Source organism: Panthera uncia, chromosome D1 (genome assembly GCF_023721935.1).
Source record: "Panthera uncia isolate 11264 chromosome D1, Puncia_PCG_1.0, whole genome shotgun sequence".
In the NCBI taxonomy this organism is placed as follows: domain Eukaryota; kingdom Metazoa; phylum Chordata; class Mammalia; order Carnivora; family Felidae; genus Panthera; species Panthera uncia.
Genome location: NC_064808.1, coordinates 68177892 through 68193175, shown reverse-complemented (window position 1 = coordinate 68193175; position 15284 = coordinate 68177892). Strand labels below are relative to the sequence as shown.

The 15284-nt window shown below is 35.3% G+C and overlaps 1 protein-coding gene across 8 annotated transcripts in view; it reads left to right on the top strand.

Annotated features, from left to right (window-relative positions):
- GRM5 (glutamate metabotropic receptor 5) overlaps positions 1-15284 on the top strand; it is a 525626-nt gene that overhangs the window by 375242 nt on the left and 135100 nt on the right. For all 8 annotated transcript variants that reach the window (XM_049653231.1, XM_049653248.1, XM_049653240.1 and 5 more), the window contains exon 3: positions 7304-7539. In XM_049653231.1, the coding sequence (XP_049509188.1) occupies positions 7304-7539 (236 nt within the window). The remainder of the gene's footprint in view (positions 1-7303; positions 7540-15284) is intronic.

Here is a 15284-nt window from a genome sequence, read left to right as displayed (position 1 = left end):
CTTTTGCAGAGGGAATAGTGTACTCAGAGGCCTGGAGGTGTGAACATGTGACATATTTGAGGCAGAGGAATCAATGTGTCATGTCTCTGATACACAACATGTGTGTGCTTAGTCTCTGCAGCATGGATACTATGACAAAGCAGGACTGAAGAATGATCACGTGTGACTGGCACAGCCCCACCTCCACATCCCCTGACAGAAATTTAATGGCTGCTAACTTCTAGGAATAGTCATTCTGATGCTTACATTTTAGTCTGGTATTTCTCCCTTTGAAACAGACTTTGAGGTGATTTTTTATGTTGTTTGCCCACAGCAGATGCCTCCTCAAGAACTCTGTGGAGTTATACTAAATAATCATCTTGCTGTCTGAGAGAGTTCAACTAATGAAATCAATACCCATTGTATGTGATTAGCCTTCCATGTAAATAAATCAAGAAATTGTAAATGTTAAGGACTGAGAGTTTGGAAACACCCAGAATACTAATTGAGGTGACTGGGGAATAATCTCAGGGAGGTAGGATAGGAATGTGATTTTCAATAAGTAATGTTTCAGTGACTGGAAACCTAATGAATTATACTGTTTGCATATAGTTTGAATAAAAAGGAAAAGGGATGTTCAGTCTGAAGGATAGATGAGGAAACATCTAGTGGGCTGGAAGTCAGCATAACCCATTCAGGCAGGTCATGCCTAATGGACTGTTGGCTCCTTGAGCGCATGCACTAGAACCCACCACAGTGTCTGTGCAGTTTGAACACATAGAAGAGATCTTCAAAATGCTTATTTAATTAATGAATTCTAATGAATAGAACATGGAAACTGAAACTAAAGGATCATGCAACGCAGTTTTCGGCACTACATATATTTTTCTGTTTTCCATAGCGTAAATAACTTAAAATATATTAATAGGAAATGAGGAAGGGAAGAAAAGATTATATCATCTGTATTATACAGCTTTAGATTTTGATAAGAGAGACACTTTTTTTAAATTATTTAAACATCAGGGTGCCAGGGAGGCTCAATTGGTTAAGTGTCTGACTCTTGATTTCAGCTCAGGTCATGATCTCATGGTTTGTGAGTTTGAGCCCTGTATTGGGCCCCTTGCTGATGGTGGGGAGCCTGCTTAGGATTCTTTCTCTCTCCCCCTCTCTCTGCCCCTCCCCTGCTTGTGTGCATGCACATACTTTTTCCCTCTCTCTCAAAAAAAAAAAAAACTTTAAAAGAATAATTTAAAAAATAAAATAAAATTTAAACATCTCTAACATTTGATAATTAATAAATCTTTTTTCTTCATAATTTTCCAATATTTTTTATTCCTTTTGACATGTAGCCCTCAGGGGCTTCCACATTCCAGAAACATATTTTGATATTAAATCTATTGGTTATAAACCTTGAAGTAATTATTTTATAACCATTAAGTATTGATCTGCTTTATATATATGTAATTTAGTAAAATAAATGATAAAAATAATAATTCTAAGGTTACAATATTTCTCTTATAAGGACATAATGATATAGAGTATCAAATCTTTGGAGTTCTATAATTTTCATTATTTCTCATTTTCTGATTGCCAACAACTATTGTTTAGCATACAAGAAACTAAACATAATAGAATGGGGTGGATTAATATAGTACTGGACCAAAGATAAGAAAATTGTTAACTTGTTTTTTTTTTTTTAACATTCAAATCAACCATATATGTCAAGAATAGGTAGAAATTCAGGAGAAAGGAACTACTAGAGAGCATATAAGGGGAAATCTAATCATCAGAGACCCCACCTTGTATTCGTTTTCTTTCTTTTTCAGCCCAAACCTATTCTGTTCCTCTACTTCACAGCCTAGGACACGGAGCTGCAATATCATTTACACTGTTGTTAATGTCTCCTCTAACTCACAAAATCCCCCTTTACCTCTATTCTCCATACATGTCTTCCTAGGGATTCTTAGAATTCCTTGCAAATAAGGCTCCACATCCCCACTGCTACTTCTTGAAATTCAGGCCTCCATCAGTTTCCTTGACCACTGCAACACATTTTGCAACTCGCTTCCCTTAACACTGATGTACAACCACTATAACCTGTCACACTGCTACCATAGTTCATCCAATTCTCATCAGCTCCTCATTTTATTTCCCACCTTAAAAGCCACCATTGGCTCCCTGTTACCTGAATGAAAAAGTCAGGTAATGATGGCGTGATATAAAAGACCATTCGCAACTGGTCTTCCCCCGCTGACTTCTCATTGGCCCATTGCCCTAGGTGATCTACACAGCTGCAGTGCTTCATAGTCACTACTCCTGAATCTCAAATACCTTCTCTTGTCTTAGAAAATACCATTTCAAAATACTGTTATCACTCCATTACCCATATGTGTCAAGTTCCATTTAAAACTGATCTTCCTACATAGAGTTAGTCAGTTGTTTTCTGATGTTCTCTCCCATTGCTGTTGTTTCATGTCTGCGACGATATTTATTTATATGCATTTATATGTCTGTCCTCTGTCATTCCTCTACTAGACTGTGAGCCCTGCCTGGTGTGTAGTATCTAATACCTATTTAATTTATGTTTTCTCCATCTCAGTACAATTTCAATACATCATAAATATGGTGAAGTGAATTTTTCTTCACAACATTCACTGGTGTGGGAAAGATCATACACACCTGTCCCATTTAGGTCTGGTTTGGCCATATGACTTGCCTTCATCAATGAAATGTGAGAAGTGATCTGTACCACTTCTGAGTAGACAACTTAAGAACCATTGCATATTTTTTCCTTCTACAAGATTGGCCACGTCCCAGGAGGAAACTGCTCTTTCAGACTATGTCTCATAATGAAGGCGACATGGAGTAGAGTTAGAGACCATCTGTAATGAATCTAAAAGCTGAGCAAGAAATAAACTTTTGTACTACACCACTGAAATATTGACAGTTTATTGCCACAAAATAATTTAGTCTAAGGTAGATAGATTTTTAATAAATGTTGATGAAAATAAGGAAAGCTATAGAGATGGAGAAGATGAATTAGAACTGGAGATTTCGGGTCAATTTTGTTAAAAAAGAACCTTCTGTTGAAAACACATAAAAGTTCAATTTTCACGAATTGCTAATTATGTGAAATAATAGAATTGAGGCTTGAGAGAAGAAAGGAAGAAGGGGATATCATAGAATAGGAATATATATTTTGGTAATGCAATCTTGAAAAGAAAATGAAAATAAATTCTTGCTAGATGAATGTGTCCTAACGATGTCTTCAGGGAGACATTTAAAGGGAGAATATAAAGAGTCTAAGGTATCTACTGAGGAGGTGTTTTGAGAATGGGTACATAGTAAAGATTCCTCCTTTAGTTAAGCCAACCTAATCTAAAAATATTTTTCCTGTTTCAAATGTCCAAGTCACTGTTTCCATAGTCAAAGAAAAACTGGAGGCCTGACTAAAACAACACTCAAATTAAAAATATATTTGTGTACTCAATTCTTGTTATTCACAGTATTTATGTTCCATAAACATGCACCAAACACCAAATCAGTGAATACTGACCATTGCCCCCAGGGAAGATACAGGTTTAAATTGCTATGGGCCTCTGGTCACAACATTCCCATCAACTAGTCTGTACATAACCTTGTTTTATGCGTGTTTCTGTATTGAATAAGATTTCTTCTTTAATATATACTGTTTTTTCATTAACATTGAACTCATAACAAACAACGCTTTACTCATTACTTGCTTTACTCATGCAGCTGATTTAAAAAATGCATTTTCTATATAGGATATATCACAGCCTTTTTTATTTAGGAACTCTAGATAACACTATGCTTGGGGGTTATTTTAAACAGTGAAATCAATGAAAAAAAAAACATAAAAAATACAAAAACCCTTATACTAAATAGATCATGAAAAGGATACTTGTTTAGAATATGAAAGCTAAAACAAGAAAGCAGAGGATCATCTCATTCAACCTCAGCTGGGAATGTGCACATCCAGAGACTCAAAATTTTTGCCACTCTGTGCATGTGCGCAAATGACCACAAAGGTGCCATGAATATTGATTTGGGTGTCGCAAATAAATTTAGCAAGTAGATAAATCTTAAAATAATGAGGATTAACTGTATATCAAGGAATTGAAAGGAAAATAATGAAATGTATTATGAGGAGATGGTTAAAATGCCCACCAGTGAGGAGAGAAATTAAATGGATGGATGGATGGATGGATGGATAGATAGATAGATAAAGATAGATAGATAGATACTAAATCTAGAAGAGTGCTTTAAATATAGTATATTTTTAGTTTCTTTCCTTGTCTTCCTCCCCACTTTTTTCCCTTATTTGGTAAAATATATGTCCCCCGAAAGCATTTAGGTAGTACTTGACAGTCTAGTCTATCAGTGTAATGTAAAGCATTAGATCATAGAAAAGTACGTTCAAGTTTTTCTTGGCATTTCATTTTGCATTTGGATTTATTATTCCTTACTTAGAGATACCCTATCATCTTAACACAAATCTTGAAAGCACATTTTTTTGTGAAAATGTTAATATTTAATAACCTAAATGACATATGACACCATCTAACTTAGCCAGCAGGGAGTGAAGTTTCTTAAAACTTGCATAGTAGATATTCCCCTGTAAATTTGAATAGAATAACCCTGTTTTGTCAAATAGAAATTGGAATTTTCTGTTTACATTCACACTCCTCTATGATTTTTATTTTGCTGTTGAATGGAAACATCTGGAACTAAATTGTTTTAAATTCACAAGCCAAATGTATAGGCTGCTAATAAAACATCATCTTTTGCCAAATTCTTTTAACTATGGAGAAAAGAATTATACCTGAAAAAAAAAGAGCTAAAGAACATGATGAGAAATGAATCAATTAACACACTCTGGTGTGGATATTTTTTTATGGAAATATTACCTCCAAAAAAGTTTATCAAGACAAGCTTTTTACAGTCCCCATTAAATTCAATGAATGAATTGTGAAGGGTAAATTGGACCCATTATAATCTTAAATTTCTTATGTAATATTCATAATCATAGTGTTACATAAGAGCGAGCTAGCATTAACAAAAGGAGCAATTTAAATTACCACTTCTTGGAGAATGGGGCTCTGCTTGACAAACAGAGCTTCCTGCCCCGTTTGCAATACGCCCATGCATCTCCTCCAGTGCCAGTGAGACCCACACTCTCATACCAGTGATATAATAAACCCTCCACAACAGAGGGAGAAAATGAGGCAAACAAGCCCACATCATTTCAACTTGTCAGCTTTAAATAAAATCTTCTGCAGCTGAAAATGAGAAATTTGAGGGAAGATAATGTGTGAAGTAACCAAATTCAACACTGGGACAAAACATATTGTATTACTTATTTTTTTTCCTGATCTTCCACAAAGGTTTTTGAAATTTCACCATAATTTTAATGAAATATCTTTTGTCAGAAATGACTTAGAAGAAGAAATCGTTTATTTTGTTTGTTTATTTTTTTTCTCCTCTTCCACCCACTGATGCCTTAGGAAACATCTCAAGTTATCCCAAGCCCCTGTGATATTTTAATGAGTAATCTGTGACCTTTGGAAAAACTCTCATTATCAGTTTTTAAGTCAGAGTTGGTATAGCAGAACATGCTGGAAAAAAGTACATGCTTTTTATACTTATTTTAATTAATTACTTACATAATACCTTCCCCAGCGCTGATTTTATATGTGAAATATTGGTGCATGGTCTCCACCTACAAAAAATATATATAAGAGACAAAAATGCATTTGAAGGAAGATAAAAAGAAATTAACATTCTGATAAGTATATCTGAAATGGATGAAATAAACAATGATTGTGAATGTAAATCCTTTCCTTCTTCCTCTCCCCTGTGCCCACTTCCCCCAACCCTGTGTAACTCCAAAAACTTTACTGCTTTGCATTCAGGAGGTTCCATTCTACTCTTCCCTTCAGTTCTCTCCAAACCCCTTCTCTTCCTTCTTTGTTACTTTTTTTTTTTTCAGTATTAAAATATCCCTTGACTTTCCTTATCTTTCCTGAAAAAGTACTTGCCTTCTTCTAAGGAAAGACACCACCACTAGGTCCCAGCAGATACTTAGCACAAGTTGTGCCTATTCCAGTGGAAGAGGGTGAAAAAGTCAGTCTCATTTGTCCTGAATGCCCCAAGGTGTGCCCAAATTTGATATAAACATCTTTTTATGTCTTTTATTTCCAATGTTGTGCCTCACTTGTTTTCCAAATAAGCTTAGAGTGCTTTCCTCTTGTTCTATTATATTCTTATACCATTGTAACGTGAAGTCTCCGATTTCTAATTCTTTTATCTTAAAATCCCTTGCTTACTTTGAGTGATCAGTGGATAGAATGAGATATTGAAGAGTATGATTCCTGACACTATGCTTGATATACCATTGTTAAGAAGTTGTGGTTGTTGTTGTTTTGTTTTGTTTTGTTTTTTGAGAGAGAGAGAGAGAGAGCACGAGCGGGTGAGGGGCAGAGGGAGAGGGAGAGAGAGAATCTCAAGCAGGCTCCACACCCAGTACAGAGCCTGATGAGGGGCCTGATCTCACAATTGTGAGATCATGACCTGAGCCTAAATCAAGAGTCAGATGCTTAACCCACTAAACCCCCCAGGCATTCCTGTTAAGAAGTTTTTTTAATCCATCCAATGCAAAACATGATTCCATATGTGTATTTTAAATATATTAGAGAAGTACCATGGGACAGGAAAGAGTATATGGACAGTGGATTACAGGATTTCAGTTTGAGGTGCTGAAGAATCAATATTTAACAGAATGACCATAATCAGCAGGTATTTTTAACCTCTCTATTATTTACTTGTAAAATACGAAAACAATGAATATCATGTCATAGGATGGTTAAATTAATACTAGGTGTATGTTAGAGATATTTTCATTTTTACCCTATGGTCATTAAACTAATTGTTATAAAGGAACAGAATGGATTTCAAGTTAACTTCACTTAGCCATTAAGCATTCAGTAAATAATGTGAATGGTGATATCATGCAGCTTCCATACGTATACTGTGTCTGAAAACCAGTCACATTCTGCCAAAAGTATTAGGTTATTCTCCACAGTTTGAGGTTAGTGAGACTGGTGCCTTCTAGTACTCTTAGACCCTAAATTCCCATGGTGTATTATACTCTTTATTCTATCTCAGTAATCATGTAAGTATAATGTAGGACCATGGTGTGGCTGAGTAGCCATTTAATTACTGATCTTTTCAAAAGGAAAGCAAATGGAATCATTGGCTTAGAAGGTATCTGTTCTAAGCTGAGCTGGTTTTTGTCTCCCCACAGTGATGGCTGGGCTGACAGGTATGATGTGACAGATGGATATCAGCGAGAAGCTGTTGGTGGAATCACAATCAAGCTTCAATCTCCCGATGTCAAGTGGTTTGATGATTATTATCTGAAGCTTCGGCCAGAAACAAACCTTCGAAATCCTTGGTTTCAAGAATTTTGGCAGCATCGTTTTCAGTGCCGGCTGGAAGGGTTTGCACAGGAGAACAGCAAATACAACAAGACTTGCAATAGTAAGCAGATTTATTGTTTCATTTAAAGTGGATAAGGCTAGGGCTCCAATTTATGTAAACTGTGTCATGGGGATAGTGGCTATAATCTGTTGGAGAAGAGGACTCTTACATAAACAGAGGGGCTATTGCCACTTACAGTGATAAACAGGCTTTATTCTCACTAAGAACATATCAGAGCAAATTTTTACTCCACAGAGATTTAAACCAATTTTGTTATTTATATCATTCAAGAAATTGGCACTGTGCTAAGAGGGTAATGTGAGCTCCAGAGAGGAACTGCGATTGCCATCCCTGAAGGCAAGAACTACACTCTGCACATTTTGATTATCTTCAGCAGTTACCACCGAGGTAAACACTTAGTAAGGGTGTCATATTCTGAAGAATGAATAAGGGGGCTACTGGGTGGCTCAGTTGATTAAGCATCTGACTCTCAATTTCAGCTCAGGTCATGATCTCATGGTTCGTGAGTTTGAGCCCTGCATCAGGGTCTGCACCAATGGTGTGGAGCCTGCTTGGGATTCTCTTTCTCTCCCTCTCTCTGCCCCTTCCCTGCTCTCTTGCTCTTGCACTGAATCAGGTGAATATTAAAGGACAGAGCCAATTCCTACTTCCATCAATATATAGAACAGGAGCAGGGATAGGGTATTATGTTTCAGGAGACATAATCTGAATGTTGCCATTCATTCTTCTACACTTACAGGGACTCATATTGTACCAACTATTGCTTTTTTTCCCTCCAACTATTGTTTTAGTTGTAAAGATAACAAGGTGAGGAAAACTAGTTCCTGGCCTTAAAAGGTTTAGTGTCTAGAAGGGAGATAATCATGCCAGCCAATGTTGTAATTCAGTGCTATAAATGATATTATAAGAGTTAAAGACAGGGTTTAGTTGCAATTATTTGTTGCACATTGAAAGGGAATCTTGACTCCAGTAACCAAGGTACGGCCAATATTGATCTGTATGTCAAAGCCTGCAAAAATTAAGGTTTGTCAAAATTGATAAGTGATTTGTTGATACTTCCTTATCATCACATTGTGTAACAAGAACCCCATATGCATTTGCATAGGAGTAAAGTGTTTTAATTGGTGATATGGGTACCTTTATCTATGATGCTGGAATACAGGAGTGCATTGAGATAGTGGGGTTGAAATTATGGCCCACAAACCAATTCAGTGCACAGAGAAGTTGTCACATACGAGCACAAAAAATGAGAATAATGTAAATAATATAGTGAATTTTTTCATAATGCACTTTCCCTCCCAGTTCATGTCCGTCATGTTTTTGGTATCACTACATTCTTTTGTGAAATTAAGAAGGGGGTGAATGATGATTTGTGATTATTTTAAATACCAGTATCTGGTAAAATAAGAACTTGGCATCTTTATGTCAGTTTCTGTTTGAGTAAAGAGGGGGGAGAAAGATGCTGAAGTGTGGGATATTGTATTGATCGGTGAAATCCAGAAATCACAGAAGTATGGTGTGTGTGTTTGTTTCTCTCTGACTTCAGATACTGCTTGTCCAAAATCTTCAAATGCTTATTCATTTCCTTTGGTTTGTTTTGTTTTTTTATTTTCATGAAAAAAATACATGTGAATGAACAGCATGATGACTTCTGTTTCACAATTTCAATGTTTATAGCTAATGTCATATCTTTCATCATTCTATCTAGTTTCTGATGGACACAGACTTCTTTCCTCTCTTGAGATTTGGGGGCTATGCCTCTCTGTATTCCAGTTCTGTGGTTGTGTACAGATTTCTATATGTAGCTACACTGGAGGAGTTATAAAGTATAAGCAATAGATTTGATCTCATCTCCAGTTCTCCCTTATTAAGGAGTTAGTGACAGTCCCTAACCAGTGTGTCTAAGGTAATGTTTCCAACTGATCCTCACCCTCTTCCTCTTTTGTGCCAATATTATTTTCCTTTTCTTTTTTGTCTAAAATGTCTTCCCTTTGAAATGGTTCTTTGTTTCTCTTATTTTTTTCCCCACTGTTGGAGATTTTATTTAGATATAGTTTTAAAAAACTCTTTAATTGATTTCCAAAGAACATTATTTCTGTGGAAAATGTTCTGTAAAATCCTCCCTTTTAGCCTGCTGTTGATCTCTGTCTTACACATGAATACCCAGATATGATTTCTCTGCTCAGAACTGGCTCCTTACTCCAGTACTGGAAAGCACTCGTTAGCCACTTCCCCCCGCCCCCAGAATCTTATCCGACAAGAGATGTCATTTTGTACATACATGGACACTTATGTGTAATACCTCTGTTATTATTTTCAGTAAGGGAAATAATATTATTATCTTTATTTTAAAGATTATAAAATGAAGATTTAGGAGAAAACAATAGCTTGCTCAAGGTCAGCTAACTATTAAACACTGGAACTTATAATTGAACTCAGATTTGTCTGAAGTTTAACCAGTATGGTATGCTAAAAAGATAAAATATTACAATTTTTAAAAATTGCCATAAGATTTGCTTTATATTATAGTTAATATATAGGTCAAAGATACAAAAAGGAAAAATCTTAAAATTATTTGTACGTTACTATGGAATTCATAATAGATACCTAATTGTTCACTACTCTCTACTTTTGACTGTATTTCCTTATTCACTCACACGTCCTCTTAGCATCTTTATCCCCACCTCCTTAGGGGCCCCAAATAGTTTACTCATATTTATAATATTACTAAATATTACCAGCATTTTCCTAAATATAATGCACTTAAGCCCTTTCATCAGGGAGTGTGCATAAGACAACCATTTTTGAGTTGGAGTGTTAATTTTAGGAGTTTCCAATTCATGTCAATCAAGAAGCTTTTCTTTGCTCACTTTCTCCAGTACCTTAAATCTAATAGATAATTCAAGAAGAAAAATGGCTTCACACAAAGGATAGAAATACCCATAGCTGAAGTACTGCTTATTTTGTCTTGGGAGATTCTTTGAAGGCAAAGAATAAAAGTTAGGACAGGTATCTAAATCTAGTAGTCCAGAACTAGCAGTAGCTTTATAGAGAATATGCCCCATTAATATGAATTTTTTCACTGCCTGTTAGTCTTGCCTATTCTTATACATTATATAAATAGAGACTTACATTATTTGCTTCTCTGTAATGGCCTTTTCCCCTCAAAGTAATGTAGTGATTTTCATCCCATCATTGCATGTATTAGTTTATTCTTTTTTTATGTTTTATTTTATTTTGAGAGAAAAAGAGAAAGAGAGAGTGAGAAAGAAAGAGAGCATGTGCAAGGGAGGGGGCAGAGGGAGAGAGAGAGAGAGAGAGAGAGAGAGAGAATCTTAAGAAGACTCCATGCTCAGTGCAGAGTCCCATGTGGGGCTCAGTCCCATGACCCTGGGATCATGACTCAAGCCAAAATCAAGAGTCAGACACCCAACTGACTGAGCCACCCAGTTGCCCGTAGTTTATTCTTTTTTATTGCTGTGCAATATCCCTTTGTATGGATATACTACCAGAATTTACCTATCAGTTCTCCTATATGATAGACATTTGGATTATTTACATTTTTAGGTATTATAAATACTTTATGAACATTTATGTACATATACTATGGCAGACCTATATCCTAATTCCTGTTAGATGTACACCCAGTACTGGAACTGCTACATCATGGACTACGTATATATTTAGCTTTATTAGAAATTGCCAAGCAGTTTTCCAAAGTAATTGAACTAATTTCCCCTTTCACTGAAATGTATGAAATTTCAAGTTGCTTTGCACTACTGTCAACACTTGGTACTATCTTTTTGTATTTTAAACATTCTGTGAGTATGTGTTTGTATCATATTGTGATTTTGATTGCCTTTCCATGTGTATTACCAAGTTAAGTTCCTTCTCATATGCTTATCGGAAATTTGGGCATCCTATTTTGTAAAGTGTCTGTTCAGGTCTTTTGCACATTTCTTTGAATTGTTTATCATTTAACATCTATTTTAAGACTTCCTTATATACTGTGGAGGTGAGTCTTTGGTAGATATATGTATTGTGAAAATTGCCCACTTAGAGAATAGCTTATTCCTATTTCCTATCCCTCTCATGTGTTGTTTTCTATTTATTCACTTTGTTCTTTAATACTTATTCCTCTTTTACTGCCTACTTATGGATTAATCAATATTTTTTTTACCTTATTCTATCACCCCTCTTAATAATTTTGTTTCATCTCAGCATAATTCATTTAGAGTTTTCAACAGAAATTACTAAATGAATCTTTAATACAAACAACTTTATGTTGGTTCTTGTTTATATTAAAAAATCTTGCAGGGGTGCCTAGGTGGCTCAGTCAGTTAAGGGTCTGATTTCAGCTTAAGTCATGATCTCATGGTTCATGAGTTTGAGCCCCACATAGGGCTCTGTGCTGACAGCTCAGAGCCTGGAGCTTCCTTCAGATTCTGTGTCTCCAGGCTTTCTTTGCCTCTCCCCCTCTCATGCACACACTGTCTCTCTCTCTTTCAAAAATGAGTAAACATTAAAAAAAATTTAAATCTTGCAAATATTTACATCTGTTTATCCCCTCATACTATATTTTGCAATTGCCATATAATTTATTTTTATCTGTATTATATATAAAAATATATAAATATAATAATATAAATATTATATATACACATGTGTGTGTATATATATATATATATGTATATATATATACATATATATGACTTTCTTCATATTGTTGCTCTAAATGGTTAACAGTCATATTTCCCCACTCCAGTGTTTTTCATTCCTTCTACCTGCTTGCTTTCACCTGTGATTTTTTTCAGCCTAAAGAATTTCTTGTAGTGTTTCTTACAATATAGATCTACTGCCAACAAATTATATTGACTTTTTTTTCTGAGAATATCTTTATTTCCCCTTTGTTTTTGAGGAGTGTATTCACCAAGGATAGCATTCTGTATTTCCAGGTTTTCTTCATTTTTTTTTTCTTTGAAAACAGCATTTCATTTTTTTTTCTCTGGATTCCATCATTTCATTGAAAATTTAACCATCATTCTAATGTTGTGTCTTTTTTTTTTTTTGGCAACATGTCTTTTTTTCTAGGCTTTAAAATTTTTTTTAAGTTTTTATTTGACTGTGATAAGGTTAGGTGTGATTTCCTTTATATATGTCATTCTTTGGATTTCTTAAACCTGTGGATTAAAAATGTCTATCAGTTTTGAAAATTTCCTAGACATTACTTCCTAAAACATTCCTTCTGCCACATTTTTCTCTCTCTGTTCCTTCTTGTGCTCAGATATACCTATTAGATTATTTGACTGGGTCATACAGGTGACTTTTTCTCTGGACTTTCTTTCCTATCTTTTTTTTTCTCTCTGTTCTTCCATTTGATTCTTTTCTATTATTTTGTCTTTTATTTCACTAACAATGTATCCACCTATGTCCAGTCAGCTGTTAACCAAAATAAGTTTTCAACTTCAGATATGTTGTTTTACAGTCCCAGATGCCCATTTAATTCTTTTTATAGTTACTAATTTTCTTTTGAAGTATTCTTTCTCATCTATTTTTCAATCCTTTATTCCATGTCCTTGAACATAGTTATTATAGTTATTTTAAGGCCCCTTTTTTTCTAATTCTAACATCTGGATCTTCTGTCAGTCTTCTATTGACATATTTTTCATTGGTCACATTTCATGCTTCCTGATACAACATATTTTCTTTGTTGTATTGAAGTTTATATTATTTTCCCCCAATGATGGTTTGCCTTTTCCAGGTTCAAAGTAATTGAGATGAGATAAGTTGCAATATAAGACAGAAATAGTCAACCTGTAGTTAAAAGTGTCTTTAAGGAACAATTGACATGGAATTTTGATGGGGAATCTAGATAGTATATCCTATGCCCTGGATGACTGACTCAGTCAGATTTTTGTTGTTTTTTCAGATTTTTTCCTCCAGGCCCCTATACCATACTGTTTCTAAATTTGGCATCCATTGTGAGGAAAAGACTACTTGAAGTTTGAGCAGTTTCTAATCCTCAGGTGGGGCTTTTCTTCCAAATAGTATAAAACAATGGGACATTTCAGCCTTCCTCTTCAAAATCTTGAGCCTCATGCAGCCCCCAGAATCAGCAAGTGAATCACAAGGGAAAAAAGCTATCATGTGGTTAGGTTTCCTGCACTTTATATATTGACATACCATATCATTTTAATATCCAAAAGTACTTCTGGCTTCTCTTTTTTCCAGAAGTGTCAGATACTATGTGAAGTCATATATTCCCCAGCCACAATTCATGTACTTTCCAAGAACCTCAAAATGTGCCTATATTGAAAAATAGCATCAGTGCAGAGTTAAGATGAGAGGATGTACTAAAGTAGGATGGGCTCTTAATTCCCCCAAAAGAGGAGAAGTGACACAGAGACAGACACACATAGGAAAAGTGGCAGGGGGAAGACACAGGCAGAAACTTGAGTGATGCAGCACAAAGACAATAAATGCCAAAAATTAATGGCCACCACAAGAAGCTAGGAAGAGGCAAGGAAGGATTCTACCAAAAGTCTCAGAGGGAGCATGGCCCTCTTGACACCTTGACTTCTGACTTTGAGCCTCCAGAACTGTGAGAGAATAAGTTTCTGCTGTTTGAAGCCACATAGTGTGTGGTATTTTGTTATGGCCGCCCTAGAAAACTAATGTCCCTTCATGCAGACCATGTTAGATTGGCAGCCTGGTCCAGAACCTGCAGATGCCCTCCGATGAGAAAGCAGTGGGTGACACCTGCCTACTTTCATAGGTCTCCTTTTTGCTTGTTCATTTTGTCTTTGTTGAGTCCATACATCTTCACTGCCTTGAAAATACTTTATTTTTGCATTTCTTTGGCCTCTTAAAGTTATATAGTAAAAGAATGTTCATGTGCTTTCTTCTCCACCCTACATAACACCAGAGGTCCCTCTTTTATATTTTAATCTTGTCACTCCCCTGCAATCCCAATTTGGATGCATAAACAAACCCTTTAGTTTATAATGTCCAAAATGTTCATACTTTTGTTAATTTCTGTTTTTATCTTTAAGCATTTAAAAAATTAAGTCAAACTATTTCTATACCCTTAAGTGTTTTAACTATGTGGTTTTCACAGAATCCAGGTTTATATACTATTAACAGTGAGCCCAATTTCAGTAAGTGTTACTTAAATTGAACAATCATGTTAGACTTGAATTATAAGTTAAATGACCAGTAACAATAATAAGTTAAAAGTATAAAGAATATAGTTTAATTTTTCCAATTGTTTAAGTAACCCAGTAATAAAAGCTACAGCTAATTAAATTAAAACTGTTTTTTGGTAACTGGATCCTATTCTATATTTGAACCAATTTAAAGACCCATTTCCTATACAGTTATTTGAACCAATTTAAGGACCCATTTCCTTTACAGTTATACTGTCACCCACTGACATTCATTTACCATCTCCTTTCTATGATTTCTCCCTGCCACTTCCAGTAGCTTCCAGAGGTGTCATTTATGACATTAACACACAAACATTCTCACCTGGATGTCCTGAGGGCACCTCCAACTTACATATCTAAAACTCACCTCATTATAACTTTTCTAACCACAGCTCCAAACTTTGAGCTTCTCCATTATGTACCTCCAGTTTGAGTAAACGATACACCCATCTGGCTTGTCCCCCAAGATGTGGAAATAAGGGGTCTTCTCATATTCCATTCTCTCATCCTCACAGCCAACTGGTAACCAAATACTATTAAATCTACTATTCATCTTCCACATCTGTTCTCTGTTTTTCA